The sequence below is a fragment of the Camelus dromedarius genome, chromosome 18 (genome assembly GCF_036321535.1).
Source record: "Camelus dromedarius isolate mCamDro1 chromosome 18, mCamDro1.pat, whole genome shotgun sequence".
In the NCBI taxonomy this organism is placed as follows: Eukaryota; Metazoa; Chordata; class Mammalia; order Artiodactyla; family Camelidae; genus Camelus; species Camelus dromedarius.
Genome location: NC_087453.1, coordinates 11,570,097 through 11,586,827, shown reverse-complemented (window position 1 = coordinate 11,586,827; position 16,731 = coordinate 11,570,097). Strand labels below are relative to the sequence as shown.

Here is a 16,731-nt window from a genome sequence, read left to right as displayed (position 1 = left end):
TATTTGAAGGGAATGGGGCAAGGGCAGGACCCACTGAGGAGGCCAAGAGGGCACAGATGTCTTTCCTACCTTCTGGGAGCCAGAATATGGGGTATCAGCCAAGCATGGTCACTCTGTTGCCCCTTCCCAAGACTGAGCTTTGAGGGAATGATGCTCAAGTTCAGGGTCAGTTTAGAGATGATATCAGTTATCTTCTGCTGTGTTAGAAATTACCCTGAAACTTCATGACTCGAAACAACAAATATTTCTTATCTCACTGTTTCTGTCGGTCAGGAATCCAGGAGCAGCTTGGCAGGGTGGTTCTGATTAGGCATCTCTCACAAGACTGCAGTCAAAGTGTCAGCTGAGCTGCAGTCATCTGAGGCTTGACTAGGGCTAGAGGATCCACCTCTAAACTCTCTTATGCAGCTGACGGCCAGAAACTTTGGTTTCTTGCTATCCAAGTTTCTCTAGACAGCCTAAGTATCCTCATGACATGGTAGCCGGCTTCCCCAGAGGGCCTGATGGGGGAGAGAGAGAGAGAGGGAGAGACAAGGGGTGAGGAAGGAGAGGCAGGGAGGAGAGAGGAAGAGAGAGAGAGTACGCAACAGAGCACAGAAGACTGAAGCCTCAGTAGTTTTTAAAACTAACCTTGGAAGTGACATCACTTCTTGTTTCTATTGGTCACACAGACCAACAGTGGAGTTATGATGGAACTACCCAAGGATGAAAAGACCAGGAGACAGGATCACTGAGGGCTCTTGGAGGTGGGCTCGCACAGAGCTGGCTTGTAAGACCTGTTCTGTAGAAGTCTTGACTATGTCCTGCCTCCTTCAGTCCCTGCCTGAGTTTGGTTCTTCAGCCTTCCCGTCAATTCTATGAGTTGCCTGATACATTTACAAGAATGTTCTCTTCTATTTAAGTTCGCCAACATTGTCTTCTCTTGCTTGCAATGGCAACCCTGACTAGAACAGGTGCTACAAGAGAGGACAGCAGTGGGGAAGGAGGGTTGGTAGAGGAGGAACTCACTTTAGATAAAGTGATCAGGGAAGGCTTCTCTGAGGAGGTGCCATCTCCCCAGAGACCTGAATGGTAAAATAGTTAACAGATGAAGAGTAGGAGGAGAGGCATTTCAGGCGGAGGGAGCGGCCCAGGCAAAGGCTCTGAGAGGGGAACTGAGAGGCTTGGATGTCTAGGGTGCAGCAAGCAAGTGGGCAAGTGGAAGGAGAGGTCAGCAGAAGCCAGATCACACAGGATCTTGAGGTCATGGTAAAGAAATTGGATCCCTTCCCCCAGCCAAAACCTTCTCTTATTCCACACATCAGAGTCCAAGAAGGCTGAAGACCAGCCAGACCTGATGTCTCCTTGTCTAGGAATCAGGATCAGCCAAGTCAGTGAGTGGCTTTACCCGGATCATGATAAAGAACTTCTATACTTTGAAGGCTCACTCATCTGTTTTGCTGGCACTTGGAGTTTCCTTAATTTCTGGCTGGGTTCTTTCCTAAGTTTCTTTGTTCCCTCTGATAAATCCCAATCCAGCTCTGCTGAGCTGAAGGGAAAGATTTTTGTCCACAGCTGGGCCTGGGGATCCCAGCTAGAGAGCCCAGTCATCTGGTGGAGACTGGCAGTTACTTAGGACAGCGAGGGGAAGAGTAGGTGGATTCTGATGGATCCCTTCTGTCTCATTATTTCATAGTCCCACATTTACTCAACAAACAATTGTTTAGTATTCAGCATGTGCCTGGGCTCTGTGTGGGCCTCAGGGTACAAAGATCCTCTTTTCTAGGAATGAAGTTACATGTGAGGGATGCCTTGGTCCAAATATGATTGAGTGGGAGTTCCCTGTTACTTAGGAGTTGGCCCACAGCCAAAGCCACAGGCTCTGTGTAGTCTGCATTCCAAACAGGAGCCAGATATTTTCCCTCCAAGGTTTACTAAAGGGGGACAAACTTGTCCTAAATCCCCTAGCCAAAACCTCACTTTCCTTTTCCTTGTGCATATAATAATCCTGGGGAGAGAAGAGTTCTTTGGTTTTATTGAGGAGTACAGTGTTTGTGGCAGAAGACAGTGTCCCTCTGTAACTGGGAGTCCCCGGATATTGAGGGGTGATTTCAAGAAGGGGTTGCTGAAATGCTGTACCCCACTGGGGGTCTACTTGGTAGTGAACTTGCTGATGTCCCCCTATGCTTATTTTGCTTATTTGAGCTGAGGAGAAGAAATGGGGAGGGGGAAGGGGGAAGTGGAGCAGCAGGCCAAGACATGCGAGTTTCTCAGGGTCAAGTGGACACTGCAGTGGTTAGCCAGGCTCTCTGGTATCCTACCCAAGCAAGCTGACTGCTGAGCAAGAGGGTCCCACCAGTGGCAGGAGCCCTGGTGGTGGGGTGAGTTAGGAAAGCTCAAGTCTGAGCCAGACGCCCCTTTTTAGAGAACTGTGCAGTGCAGAAGCCCGTAAGAAACTTACTCATGTGCCCCACGAGAAACCATGTCTGGACATTTGGCACTCTGGGGTAGCCAGGAAAGCAGGGTCAACCAACAGGGAGAGGGCTATTCCGGAGGGCTGCTCCCACTCCGTCCTCCCAAGTTCAATAAGAGGGAGGGTGCTTGGGCATGTCTCCCAACCAATCCATGCCTCTCCCTCCACCTTTTATCCAAGCAGGTGGGAGCAAGTCAATTCTTAGATAAGTAAGGGAGAAGATAAAATGAGATTTAAATTGAGTTTGAGAATAAAGCTTTCAAGGATGGAGGTTTAACAACAGAAAGTGATCCAAAAGTAATGTAATCTGCCCAGGATGTCATTAAGGGATGGAAAATGGAGATTCAACACAGCAGGGCTGAAGGCAGAGTTTAGGGGGGAAGAAAGCTTCATTATTATGTCCTATTGAGTTGAATTGCCTCCATAAACTGGTTCTGTGAGTAAACAGAATAATTCAACTATGGTGTGGTAGGGCTGGAGTCTTACTTAGGCAAGAAGCTCCAGGGTTCTGAGAGGGCTTGAGGAGGCAGGTGTGCACATCCTAGGCTGGCTGATGGAGAGGACTTTCCGAGAAGGGGCACCTGAGCTGAGCCTTGAAGAATGAGAAAGAGTTGGTCCAATGAAAGGACAGTGGGAAAGGGTTTTCTAGGCAGAGATGCCAGCATAGTCTGGGGGCAGTAAGTTGACAGCAGGAAGGATGGTTAGAGAGGCAGGCCAGGAAACCCACGGCCTTGAGGCCCTGGGAGCTTAAGGAGTGAGGGCTCTTGGGATTTGCTTCAAACCTGGGAGCAGCACGATTGGGTTTGCATATTAGAACCATCTGGTAGCCAGATCCTGGCAGTGCTGCGGACTTGACCTCCAGGCACGCTTCTCACCTATTCACCTTGGCCCTGGGACCCCTACCTCCCTACAAAGGCCATTTCCTCTGTGATCCCAAAATCCTGGGTCCCCACTCTTTGCAATGTCCTTTGCCTTACTCCCATCACTGAAATCCTCCTAGTTCCACTCTTTGAAGAAAGTCTGAAATATTGCCACCCTCCCCCTAAGTCATCTTCTGTCTTTCCTCCTCCAGCATACTCTTCTCAGCCCAAAGAGATTTTGTGCCTTCTTTGGGCCCATGTCTGCCAGCCCATGTCTCCTTGGGATGTGCATACACTAAAATATCTTCCCTTTATCTCATCTGGTCTTCGCCCCATGGGGCAACCCGGAGGCTACTATTTATTCCTTTCACACATTAATTTAAGCTGCCTTAATTGCTGCTATGATATGTTTTATATAATATAATTAATGTTTTAATTCTGTGTACTTCCTTTCCAAGGCAGTTTTATGAAGGGCCCAATTTTAGAATCAAGCAAACAAAGAATAAGTAATGGCTGAAGTTATTACAGCAACGCCCCTCCTCTCCACCCCCACCCCCCCGGAATTAAAACTGTGCTTGTTTTTTCAAAGTGGGTTAAAAAGGGAAAAGATATTTTAATGTTCTCTTCATCCCAGGCATGCTGGTGTGGCTTTCATGAAGTTCCCTGGTCTCTGATTTCAAGTGTTCCTGGACTACTGGTGTCTGACTACCAGTTTGAGCTCTGTGTTGAGATGACCTGTTTTGTACCTCCTTCTTGATGGAGACTGTGCTTAGAATGAGAACTTATGGAACCTCCTCACTTATTTATTCATTCAGCAAATGTGTCTGGGGGCCCAGGGCTGGGATAGATTCAGTCCTGCCTTCAACAAGCTCATAATCAAATGGGGCCAGGCAGGTGGGGGTGACAGCCCAGCATGCTAATGATATGGGAGTACAGGGGGATGGATTAAGATGGGGTGGAGTATCTACCTCTGTATCAGGGAGTCAAGAGGAGACAAAATTTAAACTGGTCCCAGGAAGGAGAAGGGAAGAAGGAAACAGCAAGATACAGTAAGAAAAAACAATTGTGTGTTTGGAAAGTGGGGAAAAGGTGAGCATGGTGAAGCCAGCATGTGTGGGTGGACGTGGTAGGGTGTGAGTGTGGGGAGGGTGCAGCCTGAGTGGAGACTACATGCTGCACCATCCTGAGGGTGTAGTGGAGCCCAAAGAGGTTTCTGTGGGGTTTTGGGGACATCTCATAGGACAAGCCTTTATTACTTTTCCTTTTTTTTTTTTTTTAATTGAAGGATAGTTGATTTACAATGTTGTGTTAGTTTCCGGTCTACCATAGGGGAAAGGGGAGGGTAGGGATAAATTGGGAGTTTGGGATTAGCAGATACAAACTACTATATACAGAATAGATAAACAACAAGATCCAAAGAGGTTTTTAAGCAGGGAAGTGCTCTGATCAGACCAGATCCTACAAAAGGCTGCAGTGGTGTGAACAGCCAGACGGGGGTGGGGTGGGGGAGAAGAGAGAGAGAGATCACTGGCACGTGGTACTGGCTCAACCCTTATTGAATGAGTGAGGATATTGGGACAGTCCAAGTGAAAGACGCTGAGCCTCTGAATTAGGGTAGTGGCAGAGGAGATGGAAAAGAGGCGAAGGATTCCAGAGGTAGAATCTACAGGTCTGCAAATGTGCCTTTGTGATTGGAAGCCAGGAGAATGGGGTTAGCAGCCCTTTTTCTTTCCTCCTCCCTGATCTGTGCAGCTTGGCCTTTTGGCCCAGCCCAGAAGTTAAGAGTTTGGAGGGTCATCACTCCAATCGCTGTCTAGTTCAAGTTCCTCAGGTTTCATGGAAGAAAACTGAGGCTGAAAGAAACTCAGCCCATAAAAGGCAGAGCCTACACTAGAATCCAAGTGTTTCCTGCAGCAGAGCAGAGAGTGTTAACATTGGTTCCAGAATGGCTTGGAGGGCCCGAACTGAGGAAATACTAAGTACAAGGGTGTGCATGTTTCTGCAGAAGGAGGGGGTCCCCAGTCTCCTAAGATTCTCAAGGGGTCCTACGTCCCACGAGAGGCTGGTCTACGTTAAGTGCCTGTCTCCAGGGCACGGATGTGAACTGGGATGGAATAGAATCTGATGGGGATGAATAGATGGATGGATGGATGGGGCGCCTGGGACTCTGCACCCACGCTAGGGAATTTCCTTTGAAAAGAGAGCGAAACTGTAAGCTGGGAAACATTTTTCCTGGAAATGCCTCCCCAGTCCTCCTCCCACACCCCAGCTGCGGCCTTCCCGTTTTCTGGGAACTTCCTAAGGCCCCTCCATCCGCGGTGGGAACGCTTTCAGTTCTGTCGGAATTGCCCGAGGCGGCGGGGAAGAACCATGCGGGGGTCTTCCCGACACCCGGGGGGGGGGTCTCTCTCCCTCCCCTTCGCCCCCCGCCCCATCTCCGAAGCGGGATGCCTCCTAGCCCACTTAAGCTTGGCCTTTGTAGTCCCAGGGGACGCGGAGTTCCAAGAAGGGCTCTCCTTGGGGTCACGCCTCCCGGTTCTCCAGCCCACCGCCCCCACGCCCCCGCCTCCGTTCCCCCCACAGCGCGTCCCTAAACTCCTGGGGGAATCAGACTGCTTGGGAGTGTCCTGGGGGAAATCCCAGGCGGGAGAGCCGCCGGGAGCGCGTCCCCTCCAGCGAGCTTGGCAGCGATTGGGCCCCGAAGACCCCGCCCCCTTCCTGGGAGGGCCCACGGGCTGGGGCAGGGGAACTGGTAGAGGCCCAGGCCCGGCGCCCTCTGCTCCCACCGCCTGGTGCTCACCTCGCCATGGTTCGCCTGCCTCTGCAGTGTCTCCTCTGGGGTTGCTTTTTGACCACCGTGAGTAGAATTTCTGTTCCCACCAGAGGCGAGAGTTTGAGATTTGAGAGTAGGGAATGGGAAGAGAAGAAATTCTTCGCGGGAGGGGACCTTCCAGCTGATTTTGGTAGGATGCGAGGGTGGGTGGAAGCTGGGTAAGGTACCACGGGTCCTGGCTGAATGAGGTGGGCTGCCTCGCTCTCCTCCCAGATTTGGTTCCCAGGTAGCCCACATAGGTCACGTAGTGGGGTCACTGCAGGAAACGTCCCTAGCCGGCAGGGATGGGATTGGGGTTTTAGAAGCCTCAAGCCTCTATCTGGTCAAAAGGCTTGAGTCTGGGTCTGCCTCAGAGGCTGGCCAAAAACAGACGGATGAGGGCTTTCAGAAACGGAAAGAGAGGCCAGATAAGGGAAGAGGCGGGTCTGGCCAGATTCCTCTCTCTTTCTTATTGTGGACAGATGCCAGCCTCTGTGAGTGGTTATCATCTCGTTTTCAGCTGGGGCTGCCTTTTCCCAGGGCGTCCTGTGGGAACAAGGCATGAGTGCAGAGGCCCAGGTGCTTCTTTGAGAAGGCAAGGAACTTTTAACATTCCCACCCTAGCCCCAAATCCTGGGTGATCCAATTTAGGAGGAATACCCAAGGCTGTTTCTATGCCTCTGTGAATTTAAGATGTCATAGGGGACTCTCGGGCGAGATGAACAGTTCATGGGACCATGAAAGGGTTAGGACCAGGGGTTTCTCTTGGCACCATAAGGGCTCAGATATGCCCAGCCAAGCGCATCTCCGGGATTTTCAGAGGTCCGCACTTGACTCACTTTTAGTTAAAATGTATTTTTGTAGTTCCTCATTCTGGAGGCTGGGAATCCCCCTGAGTACCTGACACTCTCATCCCAGCCCCTCTGGTCTCCCCCTAAGTTTCAAGGGCTGTAGTTTCTGGCACAAAGGCAAGGTAGGAATGACACATGAATTTGGGAGAGGGGTGGCAGCAAGGGAAGAGAGTCCGTGGGGTCTGCTTTGGTCTCAGAGCTTTTTCACTCTAAGCCATGGCTCTTAGGGAGAAAGGACGCAGAAAGAGGGCAGAGCTGGAGAGAAGAGGAAGAGGGCTCTTGGAGGAGGACTGGGGGAAAAGCCAGGGGAGGTAGGGTGAAGGGTGGTCTGTGCTTCTCAAGAGAAAACTTACAATTTTAGCTCCAGGTAGAGGCCAGGCGGGGACAATAGCTGGGGCTATTGACTAAAAGCTTCATCTATGTCAGTCTCTGAGCAAAATACTTTACATGCTCTCTGGGGCTGATTTCTTTCAACTCCCTCATAAAGATGAGCAAACTGAGGTTCAAACAGAGCAAATGTCTTGCCCAAATTCTCACAGCTAGGTGGAATCTGCATGTCAGTCTACATCTGCCTGATTCCTGAGCCCGCTCTCAGATGATGAGTCTCCAAGCCTTGACCCTGAGCTCCTTGGTGTCAGCAGGATTGAAGCTGTGATGTGGGAGCTGGCGGTTGACAAATTTTCAGAGGGGGAGCTGTATTTCTCATGTGTTTGGAAAATGGCATACATGACTTTTCATTGTTCTAGGAGTGTGGTGGGAGGTTGCAGAGGGCTTCAGGGAGCACATTCATGGGATGGTGCGTTGTGATGTGATGGTAGGAGCAGCAGCCGTTTCCATTTCCTTCCCTACCTGGGGTGATATGCATTTCTGTAAGTAATCTGCCCACCCATGCTGAATGAGGGCCATCAATTAGGCAGGATCCTAGAGAGCCAGCCAGTTAGCCAGGGTGCTGGGTATACAAGCTGATACTCACCAATGTGTGATAATTAAGGGGGGAAGGGTATAGCTCACTGGTAGAGTGTGTGCCTAGTATGCACAAGATACTAGGTTTAATCCCCAGTGCCTCCTAAATAAATAAATAAACCTAATTACCTCCCCCTAAAAAAGAGATTAAAAAAAAGAATAAACAAATCTTTAAAAAATTTTTAAAAACACAAATGTATAATCATTAAAACTGCCATTTTTTGAGCACCTTACTGTCTTCTAGACACTATGCCAGGCCATGTACATCTATTCTTTCTCACCTTCACAACCTAATATGTGGGGCATATTACATATATGGGGGTATTACTCCCATTTTAGAGATATAGAAGCTGAGGCCTAGAGAGGCAAAATAACATGGAAGTGTTACAAAGTCAAGACTGGCACCTTAAGCTATTTGACTCTTAACCCTGTGCTCTTTTCACTGGCTGTTCCCAAATTGTGGGATGATTTTAGGGAGCACATGGATGTCGAATTAACAACCTAGGTTCACTTTCCAGTTCCATTTAAAATCCTTTTTATTTTTTCAAGGAGGAAGTCTCTGGAGCTAGAATATAGTTAATACCTCTCATACGCCTGCTAATCCTTTTTAAACAAAAATCAGGAGCAGGCCTAGGGTGGAGGGTTGTCAGAAAGCAAAGCAACCACCTGGGGTTTAATAACATTGTTTTGTTTCTGTTGAATTTATTTTTAGAGTTGCCTTTTATTTAGGAGAAGTGATACTGGCTTTTCTCTTGGGACAATGATTTGAGGTTTACATTGAAAATAAATGTATTTAAATGAAGAAGAAGTAATTAACAGCAGGGGTGGTACTTGGATGTAGTAAAAATAGTGCAGGTGAGTCCCAAGTTGATGGTGAGAGAAAGTATTGAGACCTGAGTTCTTACCCAGATTCTATCACTGTGTGACCTTGAGCAAGTGACCCTGCCTCCTTGGTCCTTATTCTCATCATATGTAAAGCAGAAGAGTTGGATTTTGTCCTTCTGGCTTCACAATCCTGACATTTCATGAGGGAGGGGTCAGATAATCAGATGATGAGGGGTTGGAGGGAGAAAACATGATGAGGCTTGGAGAGGGGAAGGGGCTAGGAGCAGAAGGCTAGAAGGAAGAGGCCAGGTGCTAAATATAGCCCAACCAGAACGCAGACCAGCTGAAGCCAGCCAGCCTCAGGACTCCAGGGGAGGTACTGGAGTCCTTATGTCCTTTGGGTCTTGGGGAGAGGAAAGACCCAGGAGTCAAGCCAAAAGGGAGATCTGTAAACATATATTTCAGTTTATATTGTGAGGTTCCAGTGAAATTACTTTGTAAAATACCAGAATGACTCTCTGGGTGCTTTTATAATCATACCAGCTGGCAGTTTAGTTTAAAACAAACACACCAAGTAATATGTAGGCTCCATTTTTCTGCTTTGGACTCTCACTTTCACACAAAAGTTCTAACCTCTGTCCTGGCTGATTTGCACCTTCCTGCCAAGGCGGCTACAGTGGAGATTTCAAGATCCCTTCAAATTGCCCAATTTTGTTTTTAGGTCCACCCAGAACCACTCACTGCATGCAGAGAAGACCAATATCTAATAAACAGTCAGTGCTGTAATCTGTGCCCGCCAGGTGAGATGCCAACCCTCTAGCCCCATGTGTCAATTGTAAACTCATGTGTTAAATGACCCCTGAGATGTCCCATCCCTGCCCTGGGATGTTCTGGGGTCCCTCTCTGCCTACCCAGAACTAGGGTTCCTATCTCTTCTATGTCCCCCACCAGACTGTGTAGGCTGGAAGGGTCCAAGACTGTCATCTTTGGCTCCGCCTCCCCAGCCTCATCAGTTTTTGATGTATCTGACTCATGTGTTGGCTGGAGCTACCTTCATTTCCTGCTGTTTTCCAGGAGAGAAACTGGTGAACGACTGCACAGAGGTCACCGCCACAGAATGCCTTCCTTGCAGTAACGGCGAATTTATAGCCACCTGGAACAGAGAGAAACACTGTCACCAGCACAAATACTGTGACCCCAGTGCGTGGGCTGCCGGGGAAGGGGCACTTGGGAGCTGGGCTGATATTCCAGCTCATTCCTGACAGTGTAGCCATTCTGTTTTTTTAAATAGCCAGGGTCTGTTCTGATCGGTTGGAGTCTGGGTTGTCTTGGTTGTTACCTAATTTATTACCATCCCTACTTGGAAGAGGGTCTAAGAGAAAAAGAATAGGAAGTGTGAGGAGTGGGCCCCCGAGCATGGCCACCAAAGGGTTCCCATCCTCCCCGCCCATCTCTGCGCAGACCTAGGGCTCCTGGTCCAGAGGGAGGGCACTTCGAAAACAGACACCATTTGCATATGTGAAGAAGATCAACACTGTACCAGTGACACCTGCGAAAGTTGCACCCTGAACAGCTTGTGCCTCCCTGGCCTCGGGGTCAAGCAGATCGGTAAGTGGCCTGTCCAGGAATCAGCTCTAGGGGCAGGAGAGAGAAGGCGAGGGCCAAAGGAGAGGGCCTGGGCAGTGGGCACTCGGCCCTGGAGATGGAGGGACCAACGTACGTTGATATCTCCACTTGAGTGGGTGGGAAATAGAACCTTTTCCTTCTGCCTCCTGCCAAGGGTATCTGCCTTGGGAAGGCAGTGGGAGAAGCCTTCCCAGGGGCTGCAGTAGTTGGGGGAGGGTATGTGTGGTGGGAGGAGTGTTTAGAGCAGCACGCTCTTCCTGTCCTGCCTGGCCACCAGTTCCCTTGAGAGCCAGACAGGTGGTCCACCGTGATGATGAATGCCTCCTCCTCCTCCTTCCCAGCTACAGGGGTCTCTGATACCATCTGTGAACCCTGCCCGGTTGGCTTCTTCTCCAACGTGTCATCTGCTTTTGAAAAGTGTTACCCTTGGACAAGGTATAAGGGCTCATCCCTGTGTTTCCTGCCCCAAGAGGAGCATGGGACCTGCTTCCCTTCTGTCTGGCCACCTGTCCTTCAGCCCCTGCTCCCTATGTCTATGCACACTCGTACACCTGCAGAACTTCTAGAGTGACCTCGTGGCCGACCACATGGACACTTCCCAGCACTTTCTTGCCTGCTCTCTCTTGGTGGTGACAGACACCGTTGATCTCTGATCTTTGGTGAAACGCTCCCTTCTCTGGGGGTACTGTGACCTCTCTTCCTCTTCTTGAACTCCTCCTCTGCTCCTCTTCCCTCCTCCTTTGCTGGTTCTCTAGGACTTTGTTCTAGGCTCCACTCCCGCATCACTTTGCCCGCCTTCTCTGGGGTCTCACCCACATCCATGGCTTTGGCTACCATCTCCCTCAGATGGGTCCGGATCAACATTTCCCTTTTAGATTTGTCTCCCGGGTCCCAGACTGTTGTATCTAACTGCCTAGGGTACACCTCCACGCGGTGACCCATAGGCACCTGCCTGTTGCTCTCACTCACTGTGAAAAGCACGAGCATGCCTCTGGGCATCTGTTCCAGGATCCTCCCACTCCAACTTCCAACCCCGAATCAGTCATCAGTTCCTGTCCATACGGCCTTCCAAATGCTTGGGGACTCCTCCACCTTCTAGCTCCACTGTCACCACTTTCATTCAGGCCTCATCATTGTGGCCTGGATGATGCCTTGGCCTCCTCACTGGCCTCTCTGCCTCTGCTCTCTTCCCTTCAGGCCACCAAAGGGTTCTCCATCCCTTCGCCGAAGTGAGTTTTCCACCATTCAGTCTGGATCACGGCACTCCCTGTTTAAAATGCTTCATGGCTCTCTGTGCCTTTAGGGTGAACCCCAGACTCCTGGGTGGTGCCTCTGACCTTCTAGCTCCATTTCCTGACCTCTTCCCACATCCCGCTGCTTGCAGTCCCCTCAACACACTGTTCATTCTCTTGCACCGAACTCTTCTGCCTGGAGTGCCTTAAACACATGCCTGATGTACTTTTCACATTTAATTTGAAAAAATGAATAAGACAGGTGTGAGGGCAGAAGGCACAAGGGGGCCTATAGTGGTATGTCTCCGATCCACCTTGGCCCTCAGCCATCCAACAGCCACTGATCTTGTGTGTCCTTCCAGAAATTCTATGCACAAACAAATAAATGTGTGCACATGCAAACATATTTTTCACACAGAGTAGCATCCCATATATACTTTGTTATTTGTTTACTGTCTGCCTTTCTTCAGTAGATTGCAAACTTCTTAAATGAGACTTGACCTTTTTTTCTTCCACGCATGCATCCCTTATGCCTGGAACAGTGCCAGGTGCATAGTAGGTGCTCAATAAATCTTTACTGACAAATATCGACTGAAAAGTGGCAGCACCTTGGTGTAATAGAACCAGAACACTGGGTTCTGGCCTCACTCAGCTTAGAAAGGGTGTGACCCCGTGGAAGTGTGACCCTCATCTGAGCCTCAGTGTCCTCATTTGGAAAATGGGAATGACTTTCATCTCACAAGGCTCGAGGAAAAGCCACGTAAACATGTTTGGTAAATGCTTAAGCACCCTTCTCGTGTGTGTGCTTTCTTTGAAGCTTCTCTTTCCCCCACTTTAGATCTTTTTTTCCTTTGTTATGTCCTTCTCGGTCCATTTCTTCCCATTCCTCCTGGCACCACCTTGGCCCAAGTCTTGGTCATCTCATGTTTTGGTTCCAGCAGTGGCCTTCTGACTGGCCATTTTTCTGTAATTTCTCCTCCTGGGAGCTCTCTGGCCACCTGAATCCTCTCACAACTTGTCATCTGCTTGGATGCTGACATAACCCACTGGCTGAATCCATTTGAAACCTCCATGGCTGATTATCAGTGATCAGGTCCTAAAGACCCAATTTTCCATAACTCCTTAACACTATCTAGCACGCCATCCTCCTAAACCCTGCTCTCCTACTTAGCTAGAATATACTGCTGCCCTAAATTTTACATCCCTCAGGGCCCACTCAGATCTAACTTCCCCAGGGAAGTCTTTCTGGACAACCTTTAAACCAGAGATTCTCAACTGAGCAGTTTTGTCCTGCAGGGGACATTTGACAATATCTGGAGGTATTCTGGTTGTCACAGCCAGGGAGAGGGATGCTATTGGCGTCTTTTGGGTAGAGGCCAGGGATGCTGTTAAATATCCCCACCACATAGAGGATTGTTTCCACTACAGAAGAAGAATTATGTGTCCCCCAAATGTCAGTCATGCTGAGGTGGAGAAGCCCTTACCATCTCTCCAATCCAGCTATCAGGGATTCTGTCTCTTCTTCTCTGAACAACAACCCCCAGTTCACTTTAGCCCATATCACAAAGCTGGGCACTCATCAGAGACTCTCCGATTATCACTCCTTCAAGATGCACAATACTCTTTTCTCTGCACTCACAGGTTCCATAAGAACAGAGTCTGTGTCATTCCTGTAATAACCAGCACAGGAGGGTGCACAGAATATGTGCTTAGTGATCCTGGACTTGCTGGATGTTGGCTGTCTCCCTCTGGGGTTGGAAAGCTTATGTTTGGGGAAACTTAATGTCTCTTTCTCTCTGTGTGTGTGTGTGTGTGTGTGTGTGTGTGTGTGTGTGTGTGTGTGCGCGTGCGCACGTGTCTGTACACAGCTGTGAGAGCAAAGGCCTCGTGGAGCAACGTGCAGGGACTAACAAGACTGATGTCATCTGTGGTAAGTCCTGGAGAATGGGCCCTCACAGCAGGCGAGGAAGGTGGGGAGCTGAGGGGGTGACTGGGGCCCCCAGAAGCACTGATGGGGAAAGAGGGAGGGAAGGGGAGGCAAGAGGAGGAAGAGTTTGGGGTTGTGGCAACCAGCTCTGTCAATTATCTGTGGAGCCTGAGCAAGTGACCTCCCTCATCTAAGCCTCAGTTTCCTCATCTGTAAAATGGGATACCACCACCTCCCTTCATAATTTGGTGTAAATGCCTGGCATGGGTTCTGGCACCTTGGGTGGTCCATCAGTGCTCTTCTGCCATCCTGCACATCGTGGGTACTCTCAGGGCCTCAGTTTTGACTTTAGAACCAGGAGGCTGGCCTACAGCATAGATCACAGACTCAGATAACTCCAAGGGTTAGGCAGGGTCATGTTAATGAATGAAAAAGGTCAGGAAAATACACTCTCTTTGCTTTTCCTTAAACATCACTTTTCCTCTTGGCAGGGCTGGGACTAGTGAGGTGAGGGAGGCACTTACCTTGGGCACAGTATTTAAGGGGGTGCCAGAAAAATGCAGTCATCAAGATAAATAAAAAATGCATCATCAAGATAAATAACAGCTGAGGAAGTATTTTTTTAAAAAATCAAAATTAATGCAAGAAATCCATAATGAGCAAAAGAGCAAAATTTTAAATAAAAACAGGATCTCCAACCCTGCTCTTGTACAACCTTGCCTTACTTGCCTCACCCTAATTCTGGCCCTGGTTCCAATAAAACTTTATTTAAAAAATAGGCAGCTGGAGGGTGGAGGGTATAGCTCAGTGGTAGAGCATGTGCTTAACATGCACAAGGTCCTGGGTTCAATCCCCAGTACCTCCATAATAAACAAAAAATAAATAAAGAAACAAACCTAATTACCTTCCCCCAACAACAACAAAACAGGCAGCTGGCCTGTGGGCCAGAGTTCGCTGATGTGATTTTTCAAAACATGACATTAAAACGTGACTTAATCTTGATTATTGAGTTTTTTGGTACCCTCTTAAATTTTGTCCCAATGAGAGAGCCTCACTTGCCTTACCCTAAACTCTACCCTGTCTCTTGGTCTTTCTTTCATCTTCCTGTTTAGAATAGATATTTAGGTACAAGAAATACTTTTCTTTCCCCTCCAAAGGCAACAGTAACAAAAGCAACAATGTAGACATAAATGGTGCTGAGCCTTGGTATTGGGCAAAGAGTAGGGAGGCATGGAGGTACCTGTCACCCCCTAGTTCTGGCCAACGAGGGCCAGATGAGGCTGGATCTTCCAAATTTCTAAAAGAAACCAGATATCCAGATTTTTAAATATGCAATCCCCTGATTTTAAAATTTTGGCAGATATTTTTTAAAATTAAAAAAATAGTGTTGGTCACACTAAAGACATCTGCTGGCCGCATTTTCCCTGGGGCCACCTGTTGTAAACCTCTGATGTAGACGAGCTTAGACACGGAAGGATTTGGGAGTTCAGCAAGGCACAGTAACTCTGGGAAGGGTCGGGGTGGGGAAACCATTGCTGAAGTCTCAATTTCTCCAGGTTTCCAGCATCGGATGAGAGCCCTGGTGGTGATCCCCATCACGATGGGGATCCTGTTTGCTGTCCTGTTGGTATCTGCCTGTATCAGTGAGTCCCCAGGTGGGGAGGTGATGGGGAGGGGGGAGCAGAAGGTACAGTAGAACCGGCCACCCGTTTCCTGATCTGGCCTCACTAACTCCCCATCCCATTTTTGTTTTCTCTCTAGGAAAGGTGGCCAAGGAGCAAGAGACTAAGGTAGGTCACCCCAGGGAACCGGCTCAGAGTTTTGGTTAACTGGAGAGAAAGGCTGATTCATTGTTGTCTCTGGGGCAGCAAAATTGATTCAGGGTCTGCATCTGTGGCCAGTGGGGTGGCAGCAGAACTGGCTACTCTCCCTCGGCCCCTGTGCTCCAGGGTTCCTCCTAACCACTCCCTCGGCACCAGCCTTTGTCATCTCCAGAGCTCACCTTCCCACAGAGCCGCCCAGGCACCACTGGCAAAATCTGACATTTGCTGCTCTTTCATGGCATTCAATACGTGGGGGAACCCCGTTTTGGAGGACTTGGTGTTGGGGGGGGCCTACGAATGGGTACTAGAGGGACAGCTCCTTGAACCCACTGGCTCCCACTATGGAAGCTTCTTGACAGCTTTGATATGGCCAGCAGGGGGCAGGAGACACCCATGAAATCAGCACTGACCTGCCTTTTGGGAAAGGGGGAAGGGGCTTGGGGTGAGGGGTGGGATTGCTTCCAGGGAAAGGCTCAGAGGTTTTGCGAGGGGTAACCCCAAGCCTTGTCTCCCCAGATCCTCCACCCTAAGGCTGAAAGGCAGGATCCTGTGGAGACGATTGATCCTGACCCCACTCCAGTGCAAGAGACCTTACACTGGTGCCAGCCGGTCACCCAGGAGGATGGCAAGGAAAGCCGCATCTCTGTGCAGGAGCGAGAGTGAGGCTGTGCGTGCCCAGGAGCGTGCAACATGGGCACGTGGCCAGAGAGCCTGGGGCTGCTGCAGCGGCGTGAGGGCAAGGGGTTGGCAAGCCCCCCCTCTGCCTACACCCCTGCAGTCCAGAAACAGTTCACCTCGGGGAGACTCTTACCCCAGCCCTGGAGCCCATTCAGTCTCCCAGTTTGCTTTTAAAGGTGGAGACAAAACTTTGGGGGAGACCATATAGTAATATCCACTAAACCTTCCAACCCAGAGATGCAGTGCCTACAGATCTAATGGGTGGCTTCTATGAGCCCAGGAGGCATATACGTGAATATCCATCCATCCCAGCATTGTTCATGACAGTGAGCAACTGGAAACTGCTTAACTGTCTATCAACAGGGGACTGGCTAAATAAAATTGTAATATATTTATGCAACAGGATCTTGAAAACACTGTCGTGGGGTGGGGGGGAAGCAGGTTGAGGAATGGTTTATTTTTTTAAAGCACTTAACCCAAAACGGTATGATATATTGTCTATGGATAAATGTGTATAAACATAGTATATGTTATATATGTAAGGGTAACAAAGGGGTTCTGGAAAAATACACAGAATATGCTCAGCTCAAAGAATTGTCATGCCTTGGTTGGGGAAGAAGTGTCTGGGGGAGGGTTGGTTAAAGAAAGATTTGACTTTCCCATAATGCTTCATTTTTCCCCC

The 16,731-nt window shown here is 49.2% G+C and overlaps 1 protein-coding gene and 1 non-coding gene across 3 annotated transcripts; both read left to right on the top strand.

Annotated features, from left to right (window-relative positions):
* Positions 1–6,030: 6,030 nt before the first annotated feature.
* CD40 (CD40 molecule) lies at positions 6,031–16,170 on the top strand. 2 transcript variants are annotated; one of them, XM_010978627.3, is made up of 9 exons: positions 6,031–6,169; positions 9,485–9,563; positions 9,838–9,963; positions 10,225–10,371; positions 10,731–10,824; positions 13,490–13,551; positions 15,105–15,191; positions 15,310–15,338; positions 15,888–16,170. In XM_010978627.3, exons 1-9 carry the CDS (start codon positions 6,119–6,121, stop codon positions 16,032–16,034), a joined length of 822 nt encoding a protein of 273 aa, XP_010976929.1. In that variant the 5' UTR covers positions 6,031–6,118; the 3' UTR covers positions 16,035–16,170. The 2 variants fall into 2 exon arrangements, with proteins under 2 accessions (XP_010976929.1, XP_010976926.1); XM_010978624.3 differs by having other exon boundaries at positions 15,105–15,203.
* On the top strand, positions 14,341–14,413 carry TRNAV-AAC (transfer RNA valine (anticodon AAC)). The gene has a single exon. It is a non-coding gene; the product is annotated as a tRNA-Val (tRNA).
* Positions 16,171–16,731: the final 561 nt, after the last annotated feature.

Coding starts and splice junctions, on each gene's coding strand:
- CD40 (XM_010978624.3), top strand. CDS start 6,119: ATGGTTCGCCTGCCTCTGCAGTGTCTCCTCTGGGGTTGCTTTTTGACC. Junction 6,170..9,484: donor GGGGTTGCTTTTTGACCACC/GTGAGTAGAATT, acceptor TTTTGTTTTTAG/GTCCACCCAGAACCACTCAC. Junction 10,372..10,730: donor CCTCGGGGTCAAGCAGATCG/GTAAGTGGCCTG, acceptor CCTCCTTCCCAG/CTACAGGGGTCTCTGATACC.